The sequence below is a fragment of the Takifugu flavidus genome, chromosome 9 (assembly GCF_003711565.1).
Source record: "Takifugu flavidus isolate HTHZ2018 chromosome 9, ASM371156v2, whole genome shotgun sequence".
NCBI lineage: Eukaryota > Metazoa > Chordata > Actinopteri > Tetraodontiformes > Tetraodontidae > Takifugu > Takifugu flavidus.
Genome location: NC_079528.1, coordinates 5,230,783 through 5,257,267, shown reverse-complemented (window position 1 = coordinate 5,257,267; position 26,485 = coordinate 5,230,783). Strand labels below are relative to the sequence as shown.

General features: G+C 42.6%; 1 protein-coding gene across 7 annotated transcripts in view; it reads left to right on the top strand.

Moving 5' to 3' along the window:
* atp8a1 (ATPase phospholipid transporting 8A1) overlaps positions 1 to 26,485 on the top strand; it is a 68,871-nt gene that overhangs the window by 28,247 nt on the left and 14,139 nt on the right. For all 7 annotated transcript variants that reach the window (XM_057042554.1, XM_057042556.1, XM_057042551.1 and 4 more), the window contains 14 exons: positions 614 to 686; positions 3,106 to 3,211; positions 4,474 to 4,556; positions 5,549 to 5,598; positions 5,877 to 5,946; positions 6,178 to 6,262; positions 6,882 to 7,021; positions 8,600 to 8,738; positions 11,657 to 11,721; positions 14,784 to 14,956; positions 16,067 to 16,250; positions 17,405 to 17,515; positions 22,004 to 22,078; positions 23,508 to 23,630. In XM_057042554.1, the coding sequence (XP_056898534.1) occupies positions 614 to 686; positions 3,106 to 3,211; positions 4,474 to 4,556; positions 5,549 to 5,598; positions 5,877 to 5,946; positions 6,178 to 6,262; positions 6,882 to 7,021; positions 8,600 to 8,738; positions 11,657 to 11,721; positions 14,784 to 14,956; positions 16,067 to 16,250; positions 17,405 to 17,515; positions 22,004 to 22,078; positions 23,508 to 23,630 (1,477 nt within the window). The remainder of the gene's footprint in view (positions 1 to 613; positions 687 to 3,105; positions 3,212 to 4,473; positions 4,557 to 5,548; positions 5,599 to 5,876; positions 5,947 to 6,177; positions 6,263 to 6,881; positions 7,022 to 8,599; positions 8,739 to 11,656; positions 11,722 to 14,783; positions 14,957 to 16,066; positions 16,251 to 17,404; positions 17,516 to 22,003; positions 22,079 to 23,507; positions 23,631 to 26,485) is intronic.

Below are 26,485 nucleotides of genomic sequence, written 5' to 3'. Positions count from 1 at the left end.
AAAGTACTCTCACAATGATTGAATTATTTTGCTTATCTTGCCAACAACAAAGGCATTAGTGGAGTGGGCATGGGACTAATTGTATTTCTAGTCATTTATTATTGTTTGTCTACAATCAGTGGCTGAGTAATGTGGTTGCTGTGAGCTTTTAGAAAACCACCCGGCCTTCTATATATTTGTGAGCCTTTCTTGTGCTGCGTAATTGTGGAAGCTGACGAATATCCCCTAGGAACTGACTCATGGAAACGCGATATGTGCAGGAGACTGAACATCTGTCACATACGTGAACAGGAAGCTGGGCATTATTTTTCTAAAGAACTGTCCATATAGTTGGAGTTTCCTGCTGAACATTTGTTTTCTACAGAGGTTATTTTCCAAGCTGTATGCAGTATATTCAAATTGTGCAGATATAGTAGGTAATGTATGAACCACTGCCAGCAGGCTGCACAATGTTAACTTCAGATTGTAGTTTGTAGTAAACCTTTTGTTGTATCCACTGTTCATAAATGTAATTTACTGTTTGCTCTTTTAAATCGACATGTTCCCATTGCTCATCCTCCTTTTAAGGTTTTGTTTTTTTTGTCATTTTGATAGTTCTGTTTCTCCTTTCCAGGCACAGCACGCACTCCTCAGACGAGGCCGGCTTTAATGACCCGAGCTTACTGGAAAACCTCCAAAGTAATCACGTAAGTAGTGCCAGTGCTTCTTTCCTCCCATCTGCGGGGTTGCTTGGAAGAAGAAAGATTTTAAAATCTGATTTTGTGAGATTATGTAATGGCAGCTTGTCATTTCAAGTGGACTTAAGTGATGCGATGTACTGCTGCGCAGCCTCTGAGTACGTTGGCAAAAAAGGTCTTCTAGAAAATCTCTAAATGTCTCGAAAGGAGACGAAAACCACCTGCAATAACGAAACGGTGATTGATTGGTGGGTTGTGTGAGTCTCCCGGCAGCAGGACTGCGTGGGAGAGGCAGGGTGTCACATCTAATTACTTGCAGTGGCACCGAGGGAAGGCAGTATTCCCACTGTGATGTTTGCTTTGTTATGACAGCAGAATCTCTCCAAATAGTGTGTTTGTTTAGGATCTGCCTTAGTTCCGTATTTATAGCCTCGCGACCACATTAATTATACTGCAGGAACAACTTCTGTTGCGAGACCCCGCCCTCATAAAAGGTCTCAGAATGATCCAGCTCATAATTCATTTATGGAGTTGGACTTGTAAAGCTTTGTTGATGGCTATTGTTTGTCTACTATTCCCCCCTCCTCGTTCTTTGCAATGATGGTGCATGTTTCATGAAATGGCCTTGTCACCTGTCCAGCTTTTATGCCTAAATGGGTCCCAGGACCTCCCCGTCACCAAGACATAAGTAGCCGTTAATATTAAAGGATCTACTGGTTTAAGTCCCAGCAAGACGGCGGTTTAAGGCTACTTGCTTCTGTGCTTATCATACTGCACAACCCTGGTCACATGTCTTGCGTGCACATCGCTTTCTGTGTGTATATTAGACAGGCTCATTCACCCTCTTATGTTGAGAAGAGTCTTAACAACAAACCCACACAGCTACCCAGTAGGCCAATTATCACTCCAAACCAGCAGGAAAAATAAACTTCCCTGTTCACCCGATGGCTAATTTACGCCTGGATGTGGTGAAAATGGTGTCTCTGTGGGTGCGAGATTGCGCCGCTACCTGCGCCACGAGCTCATCGCTCTGCCCTGGGTGTAATATAGAGACCCTGTATGTTCTAGGAGTTCGGACGCTTGCAGCCATTGGCACGCTGCTTAATTTAACATTACTAATCCTTATCATCAACAGCAGTCCTTCATCCTCTCAGGATTTAAGCAGGAGGTGCACTGATGAAGTGTTAACGGGGGTGGTGGTGGTGGTGGTGGTGTTCTCTTGAGTGTTTCCCCACCTGCAGGTTTTCAGCAGCCGTCGTGCGGGCCTCGTTTCCCCTCTGGTTGGTGCGGAGGCTTGTTTTCCCCTGGCCATTTAACTTTTCCACATTGGCCACGTCCAGAGTGATGAGTGTTCATCACTGCTGCTGTGACACAGATTACTTTTTCAGGACTCGGTGTGGGAGATAGCCAGTAGCCCGCTATTAGCTGTCACATCTAATTGTGCCATGCAGACTCTGTCTTGTTTACTACCACACACACACACACACACACACACACACACACACACACACACACACACACACAGAGCGATGGTACCTGTCAATGCTTCGTATGCTGTAGGGAGGCAGAAAGGGCTGTCACGGCTACCTGGACTGTGATAGACTCTGTTTTTTCACAGCCCTTTCATACACCCTCCAGATTTTTATTTGCTTTGTTCGCTGCCAGCCATCTTTCATAACGGTTGCCATGGTGAAAAAAAGGGCAGGTTTCATTTTGTGTGCCTAAGTCTTGGTTTGGACAGGATACAGAAGGTGTTCCCCCCAGTGCTGCCATCCATGACAGTGCAATTTAAAATTGGTGATTTGTATTGATGCTTTGCCCTCTGATAAAACTAATGTGATTCAGGCATGACAGAAGCTGATATCTCTGCCTCACTCACTCCAAAAACTGGTGGCCCTGCCTTAGTTTGACAAGTGCTCTACCAGATGCCTGCCCATGTATCCCCTTTGGCTACTTAGTCATACATGTGTCCTCATTAATGGTGAATGCCTGGAGTACCGGTATATATATGCTTTATTTCAGTGGAGAAATTGAGTTTGTATTGCATATTGGACGTATATTACATGCATTAGTGCATGTCAGCCTTTGTCTGACTGACTCACCAGTTGTCGTCAGTCTAAATTAACATTGTTGTGCTTCAGACTCTGTAAGACTTACGTGTAATATTGAACAGAGCAGAAGATGTTGAGTTATAGCTGTTTGGACAGACTTGTTCTTGTCCAGACCTCTTTTAAGGACTGGAATAATTGTGTTATCCCAGCAGATGTATTTCCACCGCGACTTTAAGTGCTCTTTGTCTTTCAACAAGCCTCCATCTGTCATTGCTTTTTAAAAAAAACACTCCCAAGGACGTTCTTCATGCTTTGCTTCCACTTTGTTGTTCTGTGTTTTATTAAGGAAGTCAAACTTCCCTTTTTACTTCCTGTAGCCTACAGCTGGCGTCATCCAGGAGTTCATGACCATGATGGCCATCTGTCACACTGCAGTTCCTGAGCGCACAGATGGAAAGATCACCTACCAGGCTGCATCTCCAGGTAGATCAAACGTTCGTATGCAAACCTCTTCCTAAGGATGCTGATCCTGATGCTTACCCATATGTTATCGAGGTCTGCACTGTTCATAACCTCCATGTCGTGGTGGTGGAGGTGGTGGGGAAAGGTTATACTTGTTTTTCACTGTAAGAAATTTCACTATTAAACTTTAGAGTGTTCCACCTGCAGGTGAATTCAGGCTCCATCAACTTTCCTCTTGTGTCCAATTAGATTCCTTATGAGAAACGTAATTATCTCTCTTCTGACCTCAGTTCTTTAGCAAATGGAAGACGGCACCACAGCCTCCAGGTAGCAGTGTTTCACGATGACATTTATACAGTCATGGTTGCAGGGGAGAGATGGGAAGAAGGCTGAATGCAGCCTCTGGCCCACCACTTTGATATTTCTGTTTTTCTCTCCCCCGAGAATATTTATCACCATAACCATAAATACCTACCTACAGTCTTAGGAAAGTATTTTTTTTCCAGGAATGTTATTTATTCCTTGACTTGATTACATTTTTAACAGTTTGTTATGCTTCAAATACAGCAAGAATACAAAGACTTCATTCAAACTGTAAAATTCACTGAAACATACTCCCAAATATAGAACGCTTCACTAATACGTACATCATCCAGTGTGGTTTAGTATATAAATTTAATGTACAGAATTTTGGTATGTGGCTAAAATGAAGCTTTAGTTATTGAATGCGTACTGCCCATTTTGTTTCCTAAAATGAATACCACATGTCAGTTTCACACAAGATGATGACGAAATATAACTTGACTGGTGATTTATGCCTCGTCGAAGCATTAAATCACATATACCTTTACAAGTTATGCAATCTATCAAAGTTCCAGCAAATAATGATTTTGTCCGCTAACATTTTCCAGACATGCTTGATATTTTGGAACACATTATACATCTTAATGGTGACGGTCTGAAAACCACATACGTACGTAGGGTGGACGCAGAAACGAGCATTTATTCCTCACAAAGAGGAATGACCTAAAACAATCTGGGTCTTATGGATCTTCGGGCGTAGATGGAGAGGGTTCTTTCAGAAAAGACAGAGTAGATGAGTGAACTGTAAAAAAACAAGCGGGTAGCTTTTTCCCACCCTGCAGCATCCACATTCAGCTTTAGCATCAGATTTTCTGTCACTGGTGCCACTTCAACATGTACAAAGATGAATAATAAGGACTAATTAAACTATATTACAGTAAAGCAGAGTGTGAATTTCCTGGTTTCTGCTTGTTTTCTAGATGAAGGAGCTCTGGTGAGAGCAGCACAGAACCTTGGATTCGTGTTTTCTGGTAGAACCCCAGACAGCGTCATTGTGGAACTGGTAAGAGGGACTGGCCAGACTGGAACTGAAACACTCTTAGATGTAAAGGATAGTCATGATCTGTACTTTTACTTTTGAGCCCATTTTACAGTAAGAGATTTGAATGTTTGAAGTCATAAAGATTCAGTTTATGACCATTTTATTAGCTGTGGAATATCTCACAGCATCCTTTATTAACGTTGTCTTTTATTTGAGGAAAACTGAAATGGCAGAGTAGGTTATTAACCAAACAGGATGTTTAGAATTCTCTTTAATCTTTTTGAAGACATTTCACTTGTATTCTGACAGAATTTCAGTTGTTTGGTCATTGTCCAGTCGAGATATGTAGGCCAGAACTTGTCTGCAATGAGTACCTTTTAATGTATATGTATAATAAATAAGTCATCACTTCAGACTTGATCTGCCAACCTAGAGTATAAATACATCTTAGAAAGCTCATTTAAATCTTTAATTCCTGTTTTTATGCTTTTGCTCGGATGTTCCAACAGACCTTGATATCTAAAATACCATCCGTAACAAAGATGTATGCCTTTGTGTTCATATGGGTGTCAGTAATGGAAGAACCATGATAAATATCACATCGGCCGTGATTATATTCTGGGCTGGCTCCTCTCTCAGGCTGGGGTCACACCTCCTGTTGTTCCCTTAATTGGCTAACCCGATTATACCTTCAGAAAGGCCAGAACCGTTTAAAGTAGGCTTTTTTCTTCCTCTGCCGAGAACATGTTGTCTCCAAGACATTTGTGCAAATACTTCATTACCTTTATAACCTTTGTTTGGCCTTCTGAAGCTTTCAGCATCTCTTTAATCACTCGGGCTTGTACGCAGCTGTCTCTGCCATTAAGGAATAATTGAATTTTGCCTGTGCAACAGAGGACAAAAACACATTTAAAATGCAATTAAGACTGATGTAGATGTGGTTGCAGGGTTTATTGGAGCTTCTTAAGATTTTAGAAGATGTGTTCTTCTCTAACTTGTATTTATTTGTTCAGCCCAACGCAGAGGAAAAGTATGAGCTTCTTCATGTCCTGGAATTTACAAGGTAAACTGCAATAGTATCATATGTGCAACTTTTGAATGCAATGATCAGCTTAATGCTCAGACCTTTAGGCATTTTCTTCTAATATATTTGCTGCTTAAATCTCAAAATGGATCATCTCCTGTCAGATTTGTACTCGTCAATAGGAGCGTGACGTGTTCTTCCACGCGTCTTTCGTTCCTAATTTTAGAATTTGTCACATGAAGCCAGCCAGCTGCTGTTTTTTTTTTTTAATACCACCTCCTCCCTCTCACTCTCGCTCACACCTTCCTCTCTTGCAGCTCGAGGAAGAGGATGTCTGTCATCATGCGCACCCCATCAGGAAAGATCCGCCTGTACTGCAAAGGAGCTGTAAGTGTCTGTCCCTCTCCATGGCAACACGTGACAGCTCATCGCTGTCACAGCCACAGAACAAGAGTACTGAAAGGTCCTTGTGTTAAGCCTTGATTTTTGTCAGGGTGTGTGTACAGTGAGTGGAGATTTAAAGCCTCATCTTCATAATCTGAAGCGTTCACTCAAGTCCAGCCTGTTTCCTCCTTTATTTTGTGGGTTTGAGTGACCGTAGTGCTTCTCTCCGTTCAGGACACGGTGATCTATGACCGGTTGGCAGACAGCTCTCGATACAAAGAAATAACTCTGAAGCACCTGGAACAGTTCGCCACAGAGGGTGAGTGGGCAAACATCGCCCCCTGGCGACGAAGTGTGGAATATATAATTTGATTTATTGAGAATTCTCACCATGAGATTCGTCCTAGTGCAAGCATTATTATATTTTATTTTCAGTTTTCATCTACTGAATCAATGTTTGGACAGTAGGTCCCGATACTGGAATACAATTTATCTCAGTCTGTGAGTTTAAAAGAAGCTCTGATTTCTGTATTTATACTGACCTCTTGTGAGAATCAGCAAATCAATTTGTTTTGAAATTACACACAACACACTGAAGGTCCTCCACAATCTCACTATAATTACACAAGGTTTGAAGAAGATATACCTTCATTATCTAGATACTAGTATTACTCCTGATTTACCGTAATTTCATTGCCACTGAACAGTAACTTAGAAGACAATGACATTGGGTCAACAGAGAAAATTACACTGTTTTTCACGCACAAGATGCACGTCCATAAGAATCCAAGAAAAGACTGTTTAAGATATATTGATGTATGTCTGTAGATCAAATTGGAAGAAAAAGGAACGTTTGACACGAGTTGAAGAAATAAATCTACTGAATCAATGGAGGCTTTGACAAAAATAATGAGTGATGGTGTTTAATTCCTCTCCAGGACTGCGTACTCTGTGCTTTGCTGTGGCCGACGTCAGTGAGTCGTCATATCAGCAGTGGCTGGAGATCCACCACAGAGCCTCCACCTCCCTGCAGAACCGAGCCCTGAAGCTGGAGGAGAGCTATGAACTGATAGAGAAGGTGGGTCTGTGTGGTCACTTCCTGATGCCATGAGTACCTGCAGTATGTTCCACAAGCTTTAGCTGAGTAGTTCTGACTATTTATTATGAATTGTTGCACACTTGGCAAAGGAGCGCTCATTCTTCTTTGTCTGGTGCATTTACACAGTGTGAAAGGTTTTAGTTTTTAACTTAATTTGCCATCTGCATATGTAAGACTGTGTCCCCTGTGTTACCAAACAAGGGGGGGGGGGATGTAATTAGACCAGCAAAGGGAAATTTTATACTTTATTTTTTTAATGGGATGTATTCAGAATTGTACCAGCTGGTCTAATTTCTCAGAGGTGGGTCTATGTGGAAGTGCTCGTCAAACACAGGAAACCACAGTCATAAATCAAACACTTGGCACGTTCCAAACAAATGGAGGCAATCAATCATGAAATAAACATAAAAGCTCCTGGACAGGAAAGCGTAATGTACATTGCTCAATGGCCACAGGCTGATTCTGATGGTGCAGGGTTTTGGGCTCATTACTCTCTTGGGGTAACCTGTAATTAGACATTGGCACCACACGGCCACGTGGGGGCAGAGTGGAGCCACAGTCAAATCTATCATTTTGAATGTTTTAACATTAAAGTAAGCTTCTTTTTTTTTTTTTTTTTAAAGAAATATATATATTTATAACTTATAGTGATAATATTGACACCTGCATGATCAATATCAAGTCAACTGCTTCACTTTCTATGGATAATATCTCATTATTTAAAAGATAAATCATTTCAAGACCAGCTATACTTTTGGCACAGTCTACTTGTTGTAACTCGATTGTCAATTCAGTTAATAGAGATGCAGGTAATTCACCACATACTACAGAAACATGAAAAATAAAATATTTTTTGAAATACTTAACGCCAACTTTGAATTGGTAATCTATGAGTATGCAGTTAGCGGCTGGAGCCTTCCTGGCTTCGGGGTTGAAACCCTGATCCAAGCGGTTCCTCTGTCAGAATCTGCAAAGGGTCCTTTTAAGAACAACCACGCGAACAATTGAACAATCCACATCAAAAAGACAAATGGGGCTCATCAGATGGAGTCACGTTGTTCCCCGCAGGCGCAGCTTTGCGTGCTGTGTGGCTTCGGAGGACGGACCCGCAGATGGACGTACGGGGCCGCTCGGCTAAAGTCACAGTTTCAAGAGCTTCCCCTGCCTTTTCATGAGCTGCTGGCTCATGTCTCCCCTCTACCCCTGGGTCTTGTCAAATACTTGACCCTGTTTTGGCCCGATATAAGCCTGCAGCTAGCACCAAAGAACCACCAGGGTTCCTGGAGAGAAAAAAAACACAGAGAGTATTGTATGGCCTTGGCTGCATGGAAAGGTGGCGTCTGCAGATGCACACGCACGCACGCACACGCACACACACACACATACTCCTGAAAGCCTGTTGTGGTTTTGTGCGTGATAAACAGCAGCTGATGAAGGGAAACATGACTGAATGAGTGACACAGTCCTGGCTCGCATGTTTCTCTGACACATGACGCTGTAAAGACATTTCTTCGGCTGTGATCGCCTCTCACTGCCTTTTTCTAATTTCTGCCGTAGAACCTGCAGCTGCTCGGGGCCACAGCGATCGAGGACAAGCTTCAGGATAAAGTGCCCGAGACCATCGAGACTCTGATGAAGGCTGATATAAAGATATGGATCCTGACGGGTGACAAACAGGAAACAGCTATTAATATTGGTGAGACAATGACATGGCTATAACTGAACGGGATTTAGAAACCAAATGTTCAATCAAATTGAATCCCTTTAATTAAATGTAAATTAGTCATTAAGTATGTCCTCAAAAATACTAAGTCTAAACCAAAACACGTTTTCTAAAGCCTCAAGTTTAAGCATCATTTTGAAAATACGAATTTTTTTCTGGTATTAAATATGCACATTTGTTGGGTTGTTTTGGTGTTTTAGTGAAATTGGCGATAACTGCTCACAGTTCAAGTCCCTGCTTTCCTGTTTGACGTGTTTATTTGCTGACTTATCTGCCAGGATCATTTAATTTTCACCTTGGAGATAAATTTTCATTTTAAAACAAGCTCTTTCTTAATCTTGCGTGCGTGTTCCCTTTTTTTTATGGATGAAGATAAAGCAAGATAAATGAAAGCATTTGTCAGCTGCTGGCCTGGAACTGATATTGTGAAAAATGAGCAGCGAAATTTGGTATTTAGATATTCGGTCTTCCTTAATATATTTTGCGCAGTTCCCTCGGTCTTTTACACAATGTTTGCATTCACATCCTGTTATTAATATTTATCCGCGGTGACTTGGCCCTGTTTGTGCACCTCACCGCTGGAACGTTTCCCCCGCGTGTCTTCGGATCCACGCTATGGCAGCCTCTTACAGGTAGTGCAGTCAGAGCTGCGGTCGTTCCTCACCCGGCAGGGCAGCCTCCTGACAGGCTTAATGCTCCTCTGTCACATACATGGAGTCGCAGCTACTGTCGCAGATCGCCACGTGATCTGTGATCCCGCTGCTCTTACATGAAAAGAAAACCAAAACACGCACAAGGAGGCAGCCACATGTATATGCTCTCACAGAGGGTTTAGCTTAGCAGATGTTATCAGAAAGAAAGAACTACTAAGCCAAATGTGGTTAAAGACTATAAAGAGATCAGATTTTAATACAGGATTAAAGCTCTGGGGCTAAAAGATGTGATAGAGAGAAGGCGTGTTTTTTTTTTAGTGTTTTTAAGTCGGACGGGTCAGACTTATTTCCTTATTAGATGTTTTGAGGCAGGCGGTCTGCATTAATGGTTGCTCCTGTCGATCCAATCAGGTTTCCATGAGTGAGTCTTTAGTCGGAAAATAAAGGTGCAGAAGAAATCTCCAGCGTGGCATCGTGACTTTTCCCAGGAAGCGGTGATGCCGGTGTACGCTCTGAGCTGCGCTCGCAGCTGCCTCTGAGGCACGTTCACGTCCGAGGTGATGCAGCGGGAACGTCTGGTCCGTGGAACCTTTGACAAACGATGGCTTGTTCATTTTAGAACATGAAAAAACCTGCATGTGGCACCTTCTTTTGCTGTGACTGTTACTGATTTTGATGTCACACTGAGAGCGGTGCGATTAAAAAAAACCAGAGTTTAACAGCCTATCTAACCTGGTTCTGAAAACCAGAAACACATTTAGACGCATTTAAAACCATTTACGACTGTGGCTGACTCATTGTTTTTTCCTCTTTTTTAGATCTTAGATTTTTTTTTAGCTTTCTTTCCCTGACATGATGAAAGATGTCAACATTTTGAAAGAGTCGCACTAAAAGAATTTTTTTGTTCACCAGTTTGTTTGTGAACTCATGCAATGCGCATAAAGAGTGCTGTGTCCACCATGAGGACAACGTCCTCTCCTTAGGCCGAGCAAGACACAGTGGCTTTAAATATGACCTTTAACCTCCACGGTTTCATCTCATCATCTGCACATTTCAGGTCCAGGTTGAAAACCTTATGCGTTTTATATATCGTCATGGTTTGCAGTATTGGAGTTGACTGTGAATGAAGTGTCCCCGTTGGACGTTTTTTAGGTCTTGAGGGAGTGATGCTTTGTTCCGCCTGAGATGGAAACCAGCCAAGAATTCAGACTTCTCAGATGAAATAGAAAAGGGCAGTTTGGCTGCAGTCAAATGGGCTGAAGGTAAACACATTAGGCAGAAGGTCTGAGGCAGGAATTGACAAGGGGGAAGGGAGTTAAAACGCTGTGTAGAGACAGGGAGACATTCACCTCACAATGGAGATTTCTTTTTAAGGGTTGCACCTTTTACACCTACGAAAACACTGTCCCAGACCTGGACCGTAACCCGTTTGGTTTCGACTCTGGAGGTGAAATTCTCTCATTTCCTCATAGGTCCTCTGTGTGTGTGTGGGTGTGTGTGTGCATATGCATGTGGCTTTTTGTGTTTTGCGTATAATCTTGTTACATGCCACCCATGTGTTTCCAAAAAAAAATCACAAGCTTCGTGGCTGCCACTTTGAAGAAAGTAAAATCTCTTTCCAGACGGGAGCAAAGTGTCGAAGCCCACAAATATTCCTGTGGTCATTCCACAGATGGCAGCGGCGGTTTGAAACTTGTCTCGATTCCTGAAGCATTTCTTTCCCCCCCAAGGGGAGGCTCCCTCTACCACCTCGCCGGTGACCCTGAGCATCTGTACGGGCCGAGAGCTGAGGGGATCTCTCCCCAGAGAGCCATGTTGGCTAACTCGGAGTTGTAACTGCCCATTAAAACAGGAAACTGACAAACTCTTGTAAACTAAACTCATTAGTCATGTCCTGAGACACTGGCTCTCAGCGGTAACATTTTAATTGGTGTACCTTGAAGAAGCGCACGTCCTTCAAGCTTCAGTGACCCATTTTTTTCTTTGAATCTTTTCTTTGATTTTGTTTCGCTTAATTATTAGAATTATTGGAAATCGCTGTTATATGCAACAGTAGTTAAGCCAAGCCAACATGGGTTATTAAGCTACAATCTGAGAGTAATTGAGAAGTCATTTAAATTCGTGATGGAGATTTCCTGCCATGGTTTCGTGCATTTTTCTGCGTGCGTCATGTAATTTTTGAGACCATATGCTGATGTCTATGATCTTTTCTTCCCTGTTTTTCTGTTCTTCATGTAGGACATTCCTGCAAACTATTGACCAAGAACATGGGCATGCTAGTGATCAATGAGGACACTCTTGATGTGAGTATAACATGTATAATAATACCCTGGCCTCTTCACTTAGGCCCTCTGGGAAAAAAAACACTTTGGAAAGGGAGAGGATGAGGCCACAGGCCATCTTACACACACACGCAGACACACACAGCTCCCACTCATATTATGATTGTGTTTAACGTGCCTGAGGCACCCAGCAGAGAGGCGTGTTGACCCCCCCGGCAGGAGAGGCTTGTCTGTTGTTTTTTGAGACTGCAAAGGGCTAGTCTTTTCTGGCAGCAGACAGCTAAGCTACAATTGGAGTAAAAACTAGACTTGGTTTAATTTGTTGGGCAAAACAAACCCTTCGAGGTCTCATGAGAAGAAGGGGAAAACAGCGGGGGGTTGGAAGGGCAGTATTCTGGGGCGATGACGGATGGCCTTCAACCTGTCAACCGGTCGTTGAGCGTGATAGATGAAGTCGGGGTAGAAACTTGGGGTTGGTGTGTTCATAAAGCACACGGAGCGGCTCTTTGAAATGTCAGCTCCGATTCTCCTGTGGTTGAGCAGATGCTTACATAAGGCAGTTTGTTAAAACACGGCTGGAGAAACTTCTCCACCAAGACTGCCTGGCAGTGGGGCTGCTGATTCTGAGTGCCCTTCTGCTGAGAGACGGGGTAATTGGAGCATGTCTTCACTCGGTACCGTGTTTAGAAATGTTATCAAATGGGTTTTTCTGCGCCAACTCTTAATTAAACTCAAATTTACAAGGTCTCTTCTGTGGTATTAGATCATTTTAAACAGCTTGGTCTTCCACTCTGCTTTTTTCTTAACTGTGTGGAACATAACTAGGTTTTGAGAGATAAGCCATTAATCTTATAACCCCCAAATTGATTTATATCATGAACTGAGATCACCTAAATCCAGGAAACCAATATATTTCTTTTTGTTATATAATAGGGGATGTGTGTTTTACTAGCTTTTTATGTTGGATGTTCGACCCTTCTTCCTAATGTGCAGACCTCCTTTTGAGTGTGTCTCATACAAGACAAATGAAAAACTTGCTTCCTCCCTGTTGGCTCTAACACTGAAGGTGCTATGTCAACAATGGGCCTCAGCCTTTATTAGAAGCTCCTGTGGATTTGTGAATGGATGCCATGTCCTTATTCCAAAACCAAACACAACCTAGTCACATAAGCTAAACTGGTCATTACAGCCATAACAGAGAGGCTTAAGAAGGAGCCATATAGCATTAGTGCTAAAATTCCTCAGTGGAAATTGGGAAGGAAATGGCCGCCCTACTTGAGGAAATGGTAAACTGTGCTTATCACATGACGTGATGAATAGATTGTGCCCCAAACAGAGTGGATTCTTTCTCGCGCAGATGGTATTTTCTGCTTACACAGGACACTAACACATCTGCTCCTGCTGAGATGTCATCTAAAATCACCCTGTTAAAGGAGATGGAGAGGCTTTCTTTACAGGCACCGTGGACATCACAACGGCCTATTCTTTACTCCTCTCTCCCACTCGTACACAGGCACACACTAGCGCACTGTTCACCATCTTGTGCTGTTTTACGGAGCCCATCAGGGCTGGTTAAGTCCAGGCAGCTGCTCCTCTTGCTCGGTTTCTCTCCTCTGTTAATCCATCATCTCTCTCTGTGCGTGTCTCTCGCTCTCCTCCTCTCTGTGTGAAACATAAAGCCCCTCTTTCCAAATATTTCCTTTAAGCTGAGGTTTCAGAGTTTTGTTATGCCAAGCGAACATTGCCGGACCCCCCCCCCCCCCCCCCCCCCCAGTACAGTGTGACGGCCTTGACATATCTGACCCTGACACCATCTCCGCTGCCAGTGGCCACCAGGATTTTAATGATTGCAGCTGTTTGAGCATCTGCTTGGCACATTAGCCACCACCGTTTGTGTCTGTTCATTTGCACCACCGGACTCCTGGAAACCTGCCATTAAAGAAATGATTTTACTGTGAGAAACGACGCCGTAACAATCCCGTCGTTTGAGACAAGCCCACAAGAAGTATCCGGTATTCTGGAAAACTGAAACCTTGACTGCGGCAAAAGATGTTTTTAGATGTATTACCAGAGATATATGGCCTCCTAATGTACACACATTTGGTTTACATACATTTCTTTAGCTCAAGTGGCCCCAGATCTATACGTTAAATCTTCTTTTTGTGTGAGCTTTGCTGCACCTTGGCTTGTGAACAAGTGCGTGTGTAAATTATGTCCCTTCTACACGCTGTCATACTGTATTTGTTTTACGATATATAGGCGGGGAGGGGGACTCTTTTTCTCTGGTTTTAATAAGTTGCATTACATGTCATGCTGTCTCTCAGAAAAGAGTTACAGTTGAGTTCTTAATTATTTTAACATCTGTTAGAAAGATGATTGAATGATGAACGCCATGATGATCTCACCTCTCCATTCTTCCAGTCCACATGTCTCTATAGCTGGACAGTTAATCCTCGCGTCAGGTTCATATTTATCACTCATCATCGGAGCTGTATATATTGTATAAGCAAACAAGCTCTACTCAGAATTCAAGTATGCATCACCTCATTCCTTGTGTTTGAATATAAGCAGCATGGGAAACAGTAAATATGTAAAATATAAAGGGCAGCTGCAGTGCAGGACTTTGGGATTGGCAAGACGTCTGCACAGATCTGTGTCATGTATTTAACATTCATGTTTACGCTGTTGTGTTGTGTTGTGTTAAGGTTATCCAGTTTCGTGGTTACCTTTGATTTTTTCCATTGTTTTGTTTTTGATCCCCTGCTGGTTTTATCTGAAGTATTAATGTAATGTATCAAAGCTGTCATTGAAACTTTGGCAAATACTTTACCATTAAATGATAAATTCAAACTAAATAGTCCACTTGGAATGAGTTTAACTTCAATATAATGATTGATTAATCCATCATAATCAGCTTGTGGTCTAGCTTTTGAAATGTGAGCCATAAGAGCTAACATCAACTACTGTAATAACCCTCCAGACTGTATCTCCTCCAGCAGCAATACAACTGTAAACCCCAACTTTTTGACTAATTGCTGCAATTAAACTAATTAAACTTGCACGCCATGTTTTCCATCACACAGAGAACGAGGGACACGCTCAGCCACCACTGTGGAATGCTGGGGGATGCCCTCTACAAGGAGAACGACTTTGCTCTCATAATTGATGGGAAGACCCTGAAATACGCCCTCACATTCGGAGTGCGGCAGTACTTCCTGGACCTTGCCCTGTCCTGTAAAGCTGTCATATGCTGCAGGTAGGATTTACCCCTAAAGCAATAAAACCAAGCTGTGAAACAATAAATCCACTGATAAAACTATAAAACATATGATTAAATACTTGGTCTAATAGGAAACTGATTAAAATAAGGATAAGGTAACTACCACTAAACACTTATCACAATTGGTAGCAATTTACTATAAAGAATATTTTTAATGTTCATTGGAAAGTGTTGAAATACTCATTTGTATAAATTTTTATGTCTTTAGGTTTTGATTTTACACAGACTTTCAATTCATCAGCACTACTTTGAAGCCGATTATTCATATTTGTCATGTTTACTGAAAAAGAGGAACACAAAAACAAGAAATTGGAAGCTGTATGGTTGAACTGCGAAGAATTATGTCATCACTACAAAGATCACTGAGTGTTTTATAGCCGTAGTGAAACGATATAAATATTCTCGCAGGTTAACATTACGCAGGTACACTGTTGACCTGCCCAGACCACATAAATAATAGGAAGTACTTAAGTACTCAAGCAAGTATGTTGGGGTTTGGGCCCAGGAGTCGACTTCGTGTTTTTAGAACAACAGCGATCCTTCTAACTCAGTGCATTACATCAAATATGTATTTATTTTCCCTCTTACCACAACTTACATTTGCCTTACTCTGGGCACTGAGAGACACGGGATGAATGAAGCCTCTCAAACCAGGAAGAACGTAAACATTAACAGTTTCACAGCTGAAAACAGACACACGGTCTATGACATCATCTCTGGAGGCCCTCTGAGTGGCACGCTACCCGTATGGCTGCACGCTTTGCTCTGATTTTGCACTTAGAGAGGTTTGGAGTCCAATAAGACGGATTTCAAAGATGTTCCTTAACCATCACCCCTGATTGGCTAGCATGGGTGGAGCTTTAGCTCTACTTGTAGTGACCATAACTTAAGGTAGAGCTACAGGACATGTAGGTACCAGGCAGAAGAGGGTGGATCTCGCTGACCTTGCCAAGAGAAGCAGAATTTAGTGCCAAGAATATGATTCATGTCATTCTTAACTGGCTACTCTCAGACTAAGGCTGCTATGCTAAGTTTTTCCAGTCATAGTTGTGACGTGGATTCAAAAACCTCTGCATTCCTTTCCAGAGTGTCGCCTCTTCAGAAGTCAGAAGTGGTGGAGATGGTGAAGAAACAGGTGAAAGTCATCACGCTGGCTATCGGTGATGGTGCCAATGATGTCGGAATGATCCAGACTGCTCATGTGGGTGTGGGAATCTCAGGCAACGAGGGCCTGCAGGCAGCCAACTCCTCTGACTACTCTATTGCCCAGGTAAGCACAATGGCAGGAAGTCTAACAGACTAACTGAGACCAGAAATGAATCCTCATAAACATGAAATCAACACCTGCATTTTTTTTTTTTGAAACTCATAAACATTAAATTCCTCAACGTATCATTCCTGTCTGTTCCGATGTGCCACCTGTCATCGATAGCTTCCATATTGTTCCGAATGACAAAAGGTCATATGTTTGCTGGGGTGTTAGCTTATACAGTGAAGTAGGGACACCTGTAAAAGAGGCATCTGTTGACACCTGACCCCATCAAACCTATACAGAGACAAATCCCGAGAAAATGCTCCCAGAAACCAATTTGAAAGTCTGCACGGATATGCGACACCCAGCCAGTAACCGTAGAGGTCTTTTCTCATGTCTGTGTTCCTCCACAACATGCTGCTCACATTTCCAGTACAGCCAAAGGGCCTGTTAGCACGGGAAAGTAAAACACAGTAAGGTCTCTGTTTCGTTTTGCATTAATCCTTTAAGAGACTTGGACTGGCTTAAGTGGCCCTTTAATTGGCACCGCTTGTAAAAGTATATGTCTTTCAAATATAGGTGGCCTCTTAGAATCTATTAAGCTTGTGTGTTTGCCTTCAAATTCAATTGCAAATGCTACCTTAACTGTAGAAACTGTACACTCAGAACTTGCAGGGCCTGTGTTTTGTTTTTTCCCCCTTATTCGTGATTTCTGAAAGTATTTCGACATATCGGGTGAGTTTCTTTCCACTCTCTGATATTAAGTAAGACTCAAGACTAGCTGGGAGTTATCTGTGTGCAGACCGAAGAGGTTTTGGACGAAAGCACCTCTGCACTCCATCAGTCAACAGCTCAACTCTGCGTTAACTGATGTTTTATCCGGCCATTCAATGGGGTCAGACAAACTGGAGGCCGCCGGTGGTGTCATTTCACCATAGAGAACTGTGGTAAAGCCGAAAGACAAGAAGGCTTTCAAATAAAACCAACAAAATGTGCCCAGAAACGTGCATTTGATTTCACAGCTGGTTTTACTAGACATGTTTGATAGTTTACATTTATATAGTTTACATTGATAGTTTACATTCATTTCACTCCAAACTAAGATCCAATTGTTTCCTTGAAGATTTGAGCTGCCTTCAGACTTATTAAACTTTAACTTTCCTCTCACGCAGTTCAAATACTTGAAGAATCTTCTGCTTGTCCATGGAGCCTGGAACTACAACCGTGTAGCCAAGTGTATCCTGTACTGCTTCTACAAGAATATTGTTCTTTACATCATTGAAGTAAGTGTCCACATCACATGACAGGGTGCAGATTTTAGCCCAGATTTTAATGCAAAGCATTGAGATTATTCTGCACAACCTTCTTAACGTTAGAGTAATATAGACTTAGAACATATTTATATTACACCGACTGGCCCTTCACATTTGTGCACTATTGAGTGAAGTCAGAACATATTTCTGAAATACCATCAAACATTTCATTTAAGTCCAAGTCCAGTAAATTAATTCCATTTCGCAGACCTCAACTCGACATGTAAAATCAAAATACTTCATATTTACTGTCACAGACCTGCACCTTTTGTTATGTATAAAAACACGGGGGTTTTGTGGCTGCCATCGTCACCCTGCTCCACCGCACGTCTGTCAGTGCTAGTTAGGAAAGCGCTCACTTGTTTGCACGTGTGGCCGTCGGTGAGATGGCGTTTGACAGATACCAGGCCCGGTCGGGTCTGCGGGTTCAGAGCTACAACCAGAAATGACCAGATAGGTTAAGTGTTTCCTATCAGCTCAGCTTTATCATCAGGGGTGTTCTGATGTTTTGATCTACTTCACGTTTGGCTGACGTTAGGACAAATCACTAACTTAACAGATCCTAAAAGGTTTAAATGATAAAGAACTGATCACAATGCTTTGAGCTACATATCCAATCTTCATATTCAACATACACCACTAAATGAATGTCTTATTTTGCAAAATTCACAGTGACATTTTCAAACTTCTTCAATAAATATCATGACAGTGAAATGTGAGCACTTAAATCGCCCTTTCTTGTCCACACTTGACCTCTAAACCCACCATTTCATCCCCATTCTACTTTATCCACCATGGAGAATCGGTAGACTAGCTTTTACATTCCAGCATGTCTGCTTTGGACTCAATGTGACAGGACTGAAAGACGATACTCATTTTCCTTGGTTTTTTACCTTTTCTGACAAAGTTCCTTCCCTTGTCCAAATTTGGTAAAAGACCCAGGAATTGGCACCAACTGGCAGCTTCATTGCATATGATAGTTCTTCTACACCTCATTTTAATCACTAATGAATATTTCAATCACTCAAAATCAGCTCTTTAAGTCCAAGTAAGGCGGCAAGAATTCAGATGAACCTATTGCTAAAATATGCACACTGCTCCTTTATCCCATTTTCCCTCTTTCTTTACAATCACATCCAACAGTGGTGGAAATTCTGTGCGACATTATTTCTCCAGTTTTTGTGTGTGTGGCTACGTTTCATCCTTGAAACACACCAGGCCTCTTTTCAAAGCGGGTTTTCTTTTCCTACTGCTGGGGAGTAACCGCTCCAGCTCTATCTGCAGGCCAAGCAGCTTTCTAGCTCACCTTTTGTTGCTTTCTGAAAACATAACTACCCTCCTCCTCGTGCTACACTCCTTTGAGGGATTTAGGTAGATAATGGAACATTTTCTTTGGCAGCGTCAGTATTTCAAATGTCCTGCTTTCTAAGGCCTTGATATCTAACGCGCAGTCGACCCCGGTGTTTGGCTAAAGCTGTGTTTGTTGAGCTAATAGGTTTACTTTTGAGCTTGCGTGTTTTTCTCATCATCTCCCAGGCTTCTTTGCAGAAAAAGAACCAGGCAAGTTGATGGGAATTTGAACTTTTTTCTTTGTTTGTGGCAGTATTATGTGATTCAGTGTGCACTAAGGAGGTATCGTAGGGCTCTGTTTAAGCCTCTTTTTCGTTTCTTTGGTGGCTTCTGGGGCCATTGTGGAAGATAGGAATGTGACTACAGCTTGGTCTGAGGCTCTTGGAACAGTTGCGTGGTCATTCAGATTGTCCTGAGGGTTAATTGTTAGTCAGAAAGTGAGGCTCCACGACGGCTGGCACTGCTTCTGTGTTTCTTTTGGGTATTGTTACATCTTCTCATTTTCCCAAACAGTTAAAACTCTTAACTTCAGTCGCTACGACACGATTCAGGCAGAATTCACAAGTCTTACTATTACTGGCAGATTATAGTGAACTTTTTTTTAAAAAAAAGTGAAAAGCACTGAATTCAGCCGTCTTTTCAGTGGACACCAACTTAATTCGAATGGCCGAACCAGCTGGCCACTCATGTTTGAGTGACACATTGCCAGGAAGCAACAGTGGGGGCTGATGGACAAGTGGCATTTATGAGGCAATTACACGAACGCTCATTCAGTGTGGCTCAGTCTAGTGGCTCAGAGTTGCTGAGAACAGCTTTTCTCACTGAATGAAAGCACAGGGGTTGTGCTGGGCATTATGAGACAGCTTGTGCTACTAGTTCCACATATTACTGGCATATTTATCAGCTTTGCTTCATATCCCACATCACTGGCCTTGTGTAGAAATTCCTGTAGTGATTCGAATAATTTTAAGAAGACTCATTGTTGAGGACAAATGTCATGCTCCCCCCACTCACCCCCACCCCCCCACCCCCACCCCCCCACCCCCCCACCCACAGTCACATTTGGACAAGGCCAACATTGGCATCTATGAATTTTTTTTTTTGGTTTGCTGATGAATATGCAAGATGCCTCTTATCTTTCTAGCTCCTTGCTCAGTCCTCCTTTTCTCAAATCTCGCTGGCCTCCTTTACTGTTTTTCATGATGTGCAGTCAGGGAGAGAGGCCAGCCACACCCCTCAGCTGAGTGGCACTCAATGAGGGGAAGAAAAGGGGTAGAAAAATCCTGCCTGGTCCTTTCCCTAATGAGCAAATCAATGCATCTGTCCTTCAAGAGATGCGAGAGGGAGAAAAAGACAGAGAAGCTATTGGGACTCCAAGGCTCAGGCCAAAACACTCACACAGAAGCAGTTACCACATGCTATGAATAGGACCCTTTTTAACTTAGCACAACAATATATAGGCTCAGAGCTGCTCATTGGACAGAGCGGTAATTAATTCAGCAGTTTGACCTACCCGCTAGCCTCTCGTTACCATTGCTTGAGACAAGCTAATAGTTGAACCCGCTGTGTCTTAAACCTGGTTTAGGCTCCCTAACCATAAGTCATAGCAACGCCATTGTATTTATTTCCCCTGTTGCACCAAGACTCCAAATGCAGAAAATACCCACATACGTTAGACACTTTACATCTTTAATTCTTGTGGTTATAGACTGGATACTTAAAACATCCAGCCCCATGTTATAAAAGAAGCATCATGGTAGACTGCACCTGATGGTGTGCAGGGTGGGATCTGTGATGGGTGGGTGTGGAGAATAGGCTGAGGGGCAGGTTCTAGGGGCACACACATAAACACAGGCTTAGTCTACAGGGACCACCCCACCCCACCAATCCTAAAGAATGAAGAGTAGGTGAATGTCGGCGCGACGGACATTTGTTATCATGTGTAGTCGTGCACAATCAAAATGGAAAGAACTAGTGGCAGATTGGAATTGGACGTGTAGAGAGAGTGGCAGCTCTCAAACAGGCTTTGTCCCAATCTGAGAATTTGTAGCAGTTCATGCCTTCATAATGAAGTTCAATGAAGCGAAGAAATGCTCGCTTGGCCATGGCGAAAACACAGCACCCCCGATGTTCCCCTGACAGATTTGGCATGAGCGAGAGCCAAATCTCAACCATCAAGTGTCAAGTATTAAGCATTGTTCCTGCAAGGAACAGTTACGCTGTCGGGTTACAAGCAGTCTTTTCCTGGCATGTGGCTAAAGTGTCGACTTTGCAACAAGATCAATGACTGTGTTTTTTTTTTTTTTTCCTGACAAGGTGCAAGTGCAAGCCAGCATATTTCATGTAGCTGGTTTCTGTCCTGATATTAGAGGCGTCTATGGGTCCACATGATTTTGTCTAATCAAGATGCGGTGATAACCTTTATCTACACCCAACATGTGGTTTCCATTATCCCATCTCTTTTTCGGCCTCTCCATCATCCAGTCCTGACCCAACTCTACCTTTGTCAGACTAGCTTTTCTCTTCTGTCACAAATTTGTCTTCAGGTGGATCACAGAGGGGAAATTGTGGGCTTTGTGTATGTTGAAGGTCATCCTCTTTTCAATCCAGTCAGCAATTAGCATAAAGGAGACAGTATGGGCTCAACCTAAACCCCTATTTCCCAATTTGAAGGTAGTTTAGAACAGTTATGTACCTGCTGAAACAGTTGAAGAATTTATGTTTATTTACGCAAAACATTGGTTTATCTCTTAATTACAGCTGTTATTGTAGGTCTCTTGTCTTAAAAGGGAGAATAACGCAGCGTTACCCTGCAGACATGGCGCGTCAGCCTTAAATCTGATAAGCATTGACCTTTACTATCCCTAATTGAAAGCATATCCACACTTAAAAGGCAATTAGAGAAACTACAGAGATTTAGTGCTTTCATCATCCAGTCTGAGTAAAGCCTGTAGTATCAGATTCCTGATAAATATCATGCTGGCTTAAGTGATAGTAAAGGGAAATGTGTGTATTTTGGACACTAATTCATCTTTTTTTTTGCTTTAATTGCATTTTGTTGTCATTTATTCTGTGCTGACTCTGTTTTTATGTCTGTGTCGTCCTCAGATATGGTTTGCATTTGTCAATGGCTTCTCAGGCCAGATCCTGTTTGAACGCTGGTGCATTGGCCTGTACAATGTGGTAAGTGTCAGTAAAATCAATTCTCTGAAGAGCTCACTTAGCCTGTTGCTCTTTGACGCTTGGCTGAGTTGCGGCGGTGCCCCAGAACTGATCCCCCTTTCGCCGACTATCACCGACATCTTGAAAACCTTTTCCTTTATTTATGACCTGTTGTCAACTCTATATTCCCTCTGTGTCCCAAACTATGTACTGAATTCAAAAGAACAACAGTGTTTCTTGCCCCGCAGTGTGTATCTACAGCGGGAACAGCTACTTCTTAAAAACAATATGAAGAGACGTAGGGAGTCCCACAGGGCTGTAATTGAACCCCTTCTAATGAACTTGTATTTCATATGTGTCATGGAGTAAATAGACTTCATCTGTAAGTCAAATCTGCCGTTAAACCCACCAGGAGTCAAATCTGTAAATTTAAACTGTTTTACTTAATCAACAGTCGGTAAACCAAAAGAATGACACAAGTGTGAAATGAAAATTTTCGGATCCCTCTCGAATGTATAATGTCATTCATTAGAGTCGAGTGACAAGGATATTTCTGCAACCCTTCAGCCTTCCCCTGATACAGTAACACCCCCAACTTTAGAGTCGGTACAATTCGGGGGTGATGGTAAGAGGATTCTGTCTTTCACATTTCCCCAAAAATTGGGGGAATTCCTCCAGCTCAGTGGGAGCCCGTCTGAAGCAGTGGGCTAAATCCACCCCTAAATGGAGGTCTTCCTGCTCCTGGCTCTGAATAAGAAAGGAGCCCAGTGGAGCATGTCCTGCGGCCCGCTGGTCTCACAAACTGAGGCCTACAAACTCCCATTCCAGATGGGCCTCTGCGGAACTCACACCAGCTGAGCTGCTGAGCCCCCCCAGCCACACAGTACCATCGGCGCTCCCTCACCAGCTGCTATACAGAACAATATTATAGCACCCCGAAGAAATTACACTTGAGCTGGGCTGTAATACCTGCTTCTCAGTCAAGAACATCACAGATGTTCAAAGAGATGACTTTAGCAGACATTACAAACTCAAAATGAGAAACATATAGGGTCCTGAGGTCAACGTCCTTGGATGTAAAGTAAAAAGCAGTGCATGTGGAGAACAAATGAATATTTAATAAGGACATAGATGTTAAAGTTTTGATAGTCAAGTGTCCCTTATTTGTTTTATTACTTTGTATATCTTTGTAATACTATGCCACTATTTGAAGTTTAGAAAAAAATTGTAGGTGTAAAATAATAAATTTGGATTTATAATAACTGTCCTCTGCAAACACTGTTTGCAGTTTTTTATAAAATTCTGTTTACAAAAAGAAATCTCAAAATACAAGATAGGTTGTTGTTTTTTGACTGACATGTTGTATTCTGAAATTATAGACATCTATTAATGAAAATGTGGGGCTCATTTGCTGGTAATTAGAGTTGTATTATTCTTATTTCTTGCATAGATCTTCACTGCACTGCCGCCTCTCACTCTGGGAATATTTGAGCGCTCCTGCAGGAAAGAAAACATGCTGAAGTACCCAGAACTCTACAAAACATCCCAGAACGCTATGGGCTTTAATACCAAGGTAAAGTTCAACACTTTTAAAAAAATGTTACTATGTTTTCATTATCCAGCCGTACATGGCTGTTGCACAGGTTATAAAATGGGTCATCCAAGAACCAAAACCTTGACATTTTTTTAATGACATCTTTTTAATTGTGCTCCTTTGCACAAATGCAAAGCTCCACTCTTCCAGCCTTTACAACCAATTAACATCACATTAACGACACAAGTTGTTGCTGCTGTCATGTTGTTGTCGTTGGGCTGATGTGTCCCCCCCCTCTTACTGTGACCTAGCAGCTGCAGTCAGTCGGTCTCCAGTCTTTTCCCTGATTTGGCCTGGCTTGACCTAGTCTGTCTGTTTACAGGGGCTTCCCGTTAGCTTTATCCTGTGTGTAATGAAGATGTCTCCTCCTTTCTCCTTGCTGAGCCAGAGTTCTGGACCCTCCTCACAGGCGTGGTGACCTGGTTAGCATTGCATGGGTCTGGATTAAAGACTGATTGGCCATGGCGGTCAGGGGCAGGGAAGGTCACATGGGTAGCAGAATGCAGTTCAGAGATTGTGTTGTCATTGTGTGACAGAATTTGCAGCGGAAAATTGCGCAATTTGTTTAAGGAAGTTGGTTTCAGGGTTGTCTTAGCGGATTTCAGGAGGTGCACTCATTATATTAAATAGTTGTCATTATATGTCCCATAATGAATGAAATCATATTTAATCTAAATACGAAAGGTTTGTGCTTTCTGATATCTTTTTGATTTTAGTTTATATATATTTGGAATGACTCTTCAATAATGTAGGTCGCAGAAGCACGTGTGTATGATAGTTAAGAGTTCAAATCTCGACATTTTCCAAGACCCGTAAGTGATGACTCGCCCAGGTCAGCAGCTTGTTTTTGCTGGCTTTGTCCACTCTTTTCCTGAGATATTTTCCTTGCAGCTGGCCCGAGGCAAGGCGAGAAAATCCAGCAGGAATTTGGCCCCTGGAAGCCTGTCTATTTGCGCGCTTGGTTCTTTTGTACACAACAGATACTGTCTTTGTGAATGAAAGCTGTTTGTGTTGAGGTAAGAGCAGAGAGGAGCCGCGGTGTTAAAAACACACGCCGCAGTTTTGCATGTGTCATCTGTTTCCTGACACTTGTGTCACTGTAATAAACTGTCACAGTCATAGAAACTTCGGTGGTTTGCCAAACACTCTTGCCCATTAGAGGTTTGTGCACTACAGTACACACTTCGTCCCCCCCCCCCTTTTACCTTGAAAAACATAGGAAGCTGGTGGGAAGCTCTGGAAAGATGGTGCTCAATATTAATGACTTGCATTCATGCTTGTGGTGCAATTAGGAGTTCAGTAATGGGCAGAATCCTTACAGAGCTCGCTTTCTTTATGAGGAGACCTCTTAACAAGTGGCCAGGATACGTGGGGAAAAAGAGAGCTGAATGCCTCAAAAGGTTAAAGAGAGGACCCCACTGTGACAAATGATTATGAACTTTTATTGATTTCATTAGCATTCATTAGTTGTGAGGGGGTAAATGGAGCTTGTTTGCACCCCCACTGTGCAGGGGGAGCGGGGATAGACGAGGAAGAGCTGAGCCTGACAGCAGGAAGCTAATTGGCATTAATGTGATTGTAACATTAATGTTGATTTAGTCTGCGTTTGCGCCGCAAAAATAGAGGAGTGGGGGGTTGGTTTTTCAGCCACCCGTCGCTTAGTGTATTGGGTTTTGTGTACACAGCGGGGTGGTGATGTAATTCAGAGTGGGGGAGGCTGCAACAGGACTTTGTTTTGTCCATAGGAAAGGTGAGTAGGTCACGGCACCGAGGTGAGCTGTGGTTGTGCCTGGAGACGCTTCCATTCATCCTGTTTTGCTCCTGACTTTTCAGAATACTGCCACAGTGCACATGGGTGTATTTATACCCTCGCAGAAGTGTTTAAAGTGAGCAGTTTGTCCCAAATAATCAGTTTTAAACTCCACTGACGGGTTTGCTGAAGTTGTTGAAGTCAGTCTTTGTCCTTTTGCCAAGAACAGCTGATTCTTAATATGCCAAAAGTTAAAAATTAGCTCTTTTTTTCTCTCTGTCAGCCATTTACAAAATCTTCAGCATTAGCACTGATGCCTGGGTCATTACCATAATGGAAAATGGGGTACAACCGTGGAGGGGATTTTTGGCAGAATAGGTTTCACGGCTGTTTCATGCTGCGTTGCCCGTGAGTGTTTTGTTTGGCACTGAAGTTCTGTAATGTAAATTTGAACGGCGGAGGTTTTGGAGTGGGAGTATTGATTTAAAAGACTCATCCGAGCTCCGCGTGCTTGCATGTGCAGACACGCAGGCCGCAGTCCACAGCACAACTTTCCAGGGTTTTAATAATCACCATGAAAACAGTTTAATCTCTGTCAGACCTGTCAATCTCTCTCTCTGTGTGTTTCAAGACTGATTTCTGCTTTTTTAAACCCTCCTGTCATTTATTTCTCCACCAGTTAAAACTCTCACACGAAAGAGGCCAAAACATAATGAAATACAGTTTAAGAGGAAACCCTCACAAACCGCACTTTACTTTCATCAGCGGTAGGCTTTTTTTTTTTTCTTTCATACCGATTGCAGAAAGTAAAAGGGAAGAAGAAAAAAAGTATAAAAGCTGCACACCCGCCTTTCACTGCTCGTACACACACTCGGCAGCCTCTCTCTTGCCCATAACACACAGAGAATATACAACGTGTCTGTCAGCGGGGTGGCAATTCAACGGGGAGGCCCTGACAAAACCGCCACTTAGCCTAGCGCTGGGCTGGCACAAAAGGTCCAGGTCAGGGGTCACTTGGAAGACTGGAGCTCCCAGCACCCCTCTTTTTTTCAATGCTCTTTCCTTTTTTTCTTACCGTCTCCCT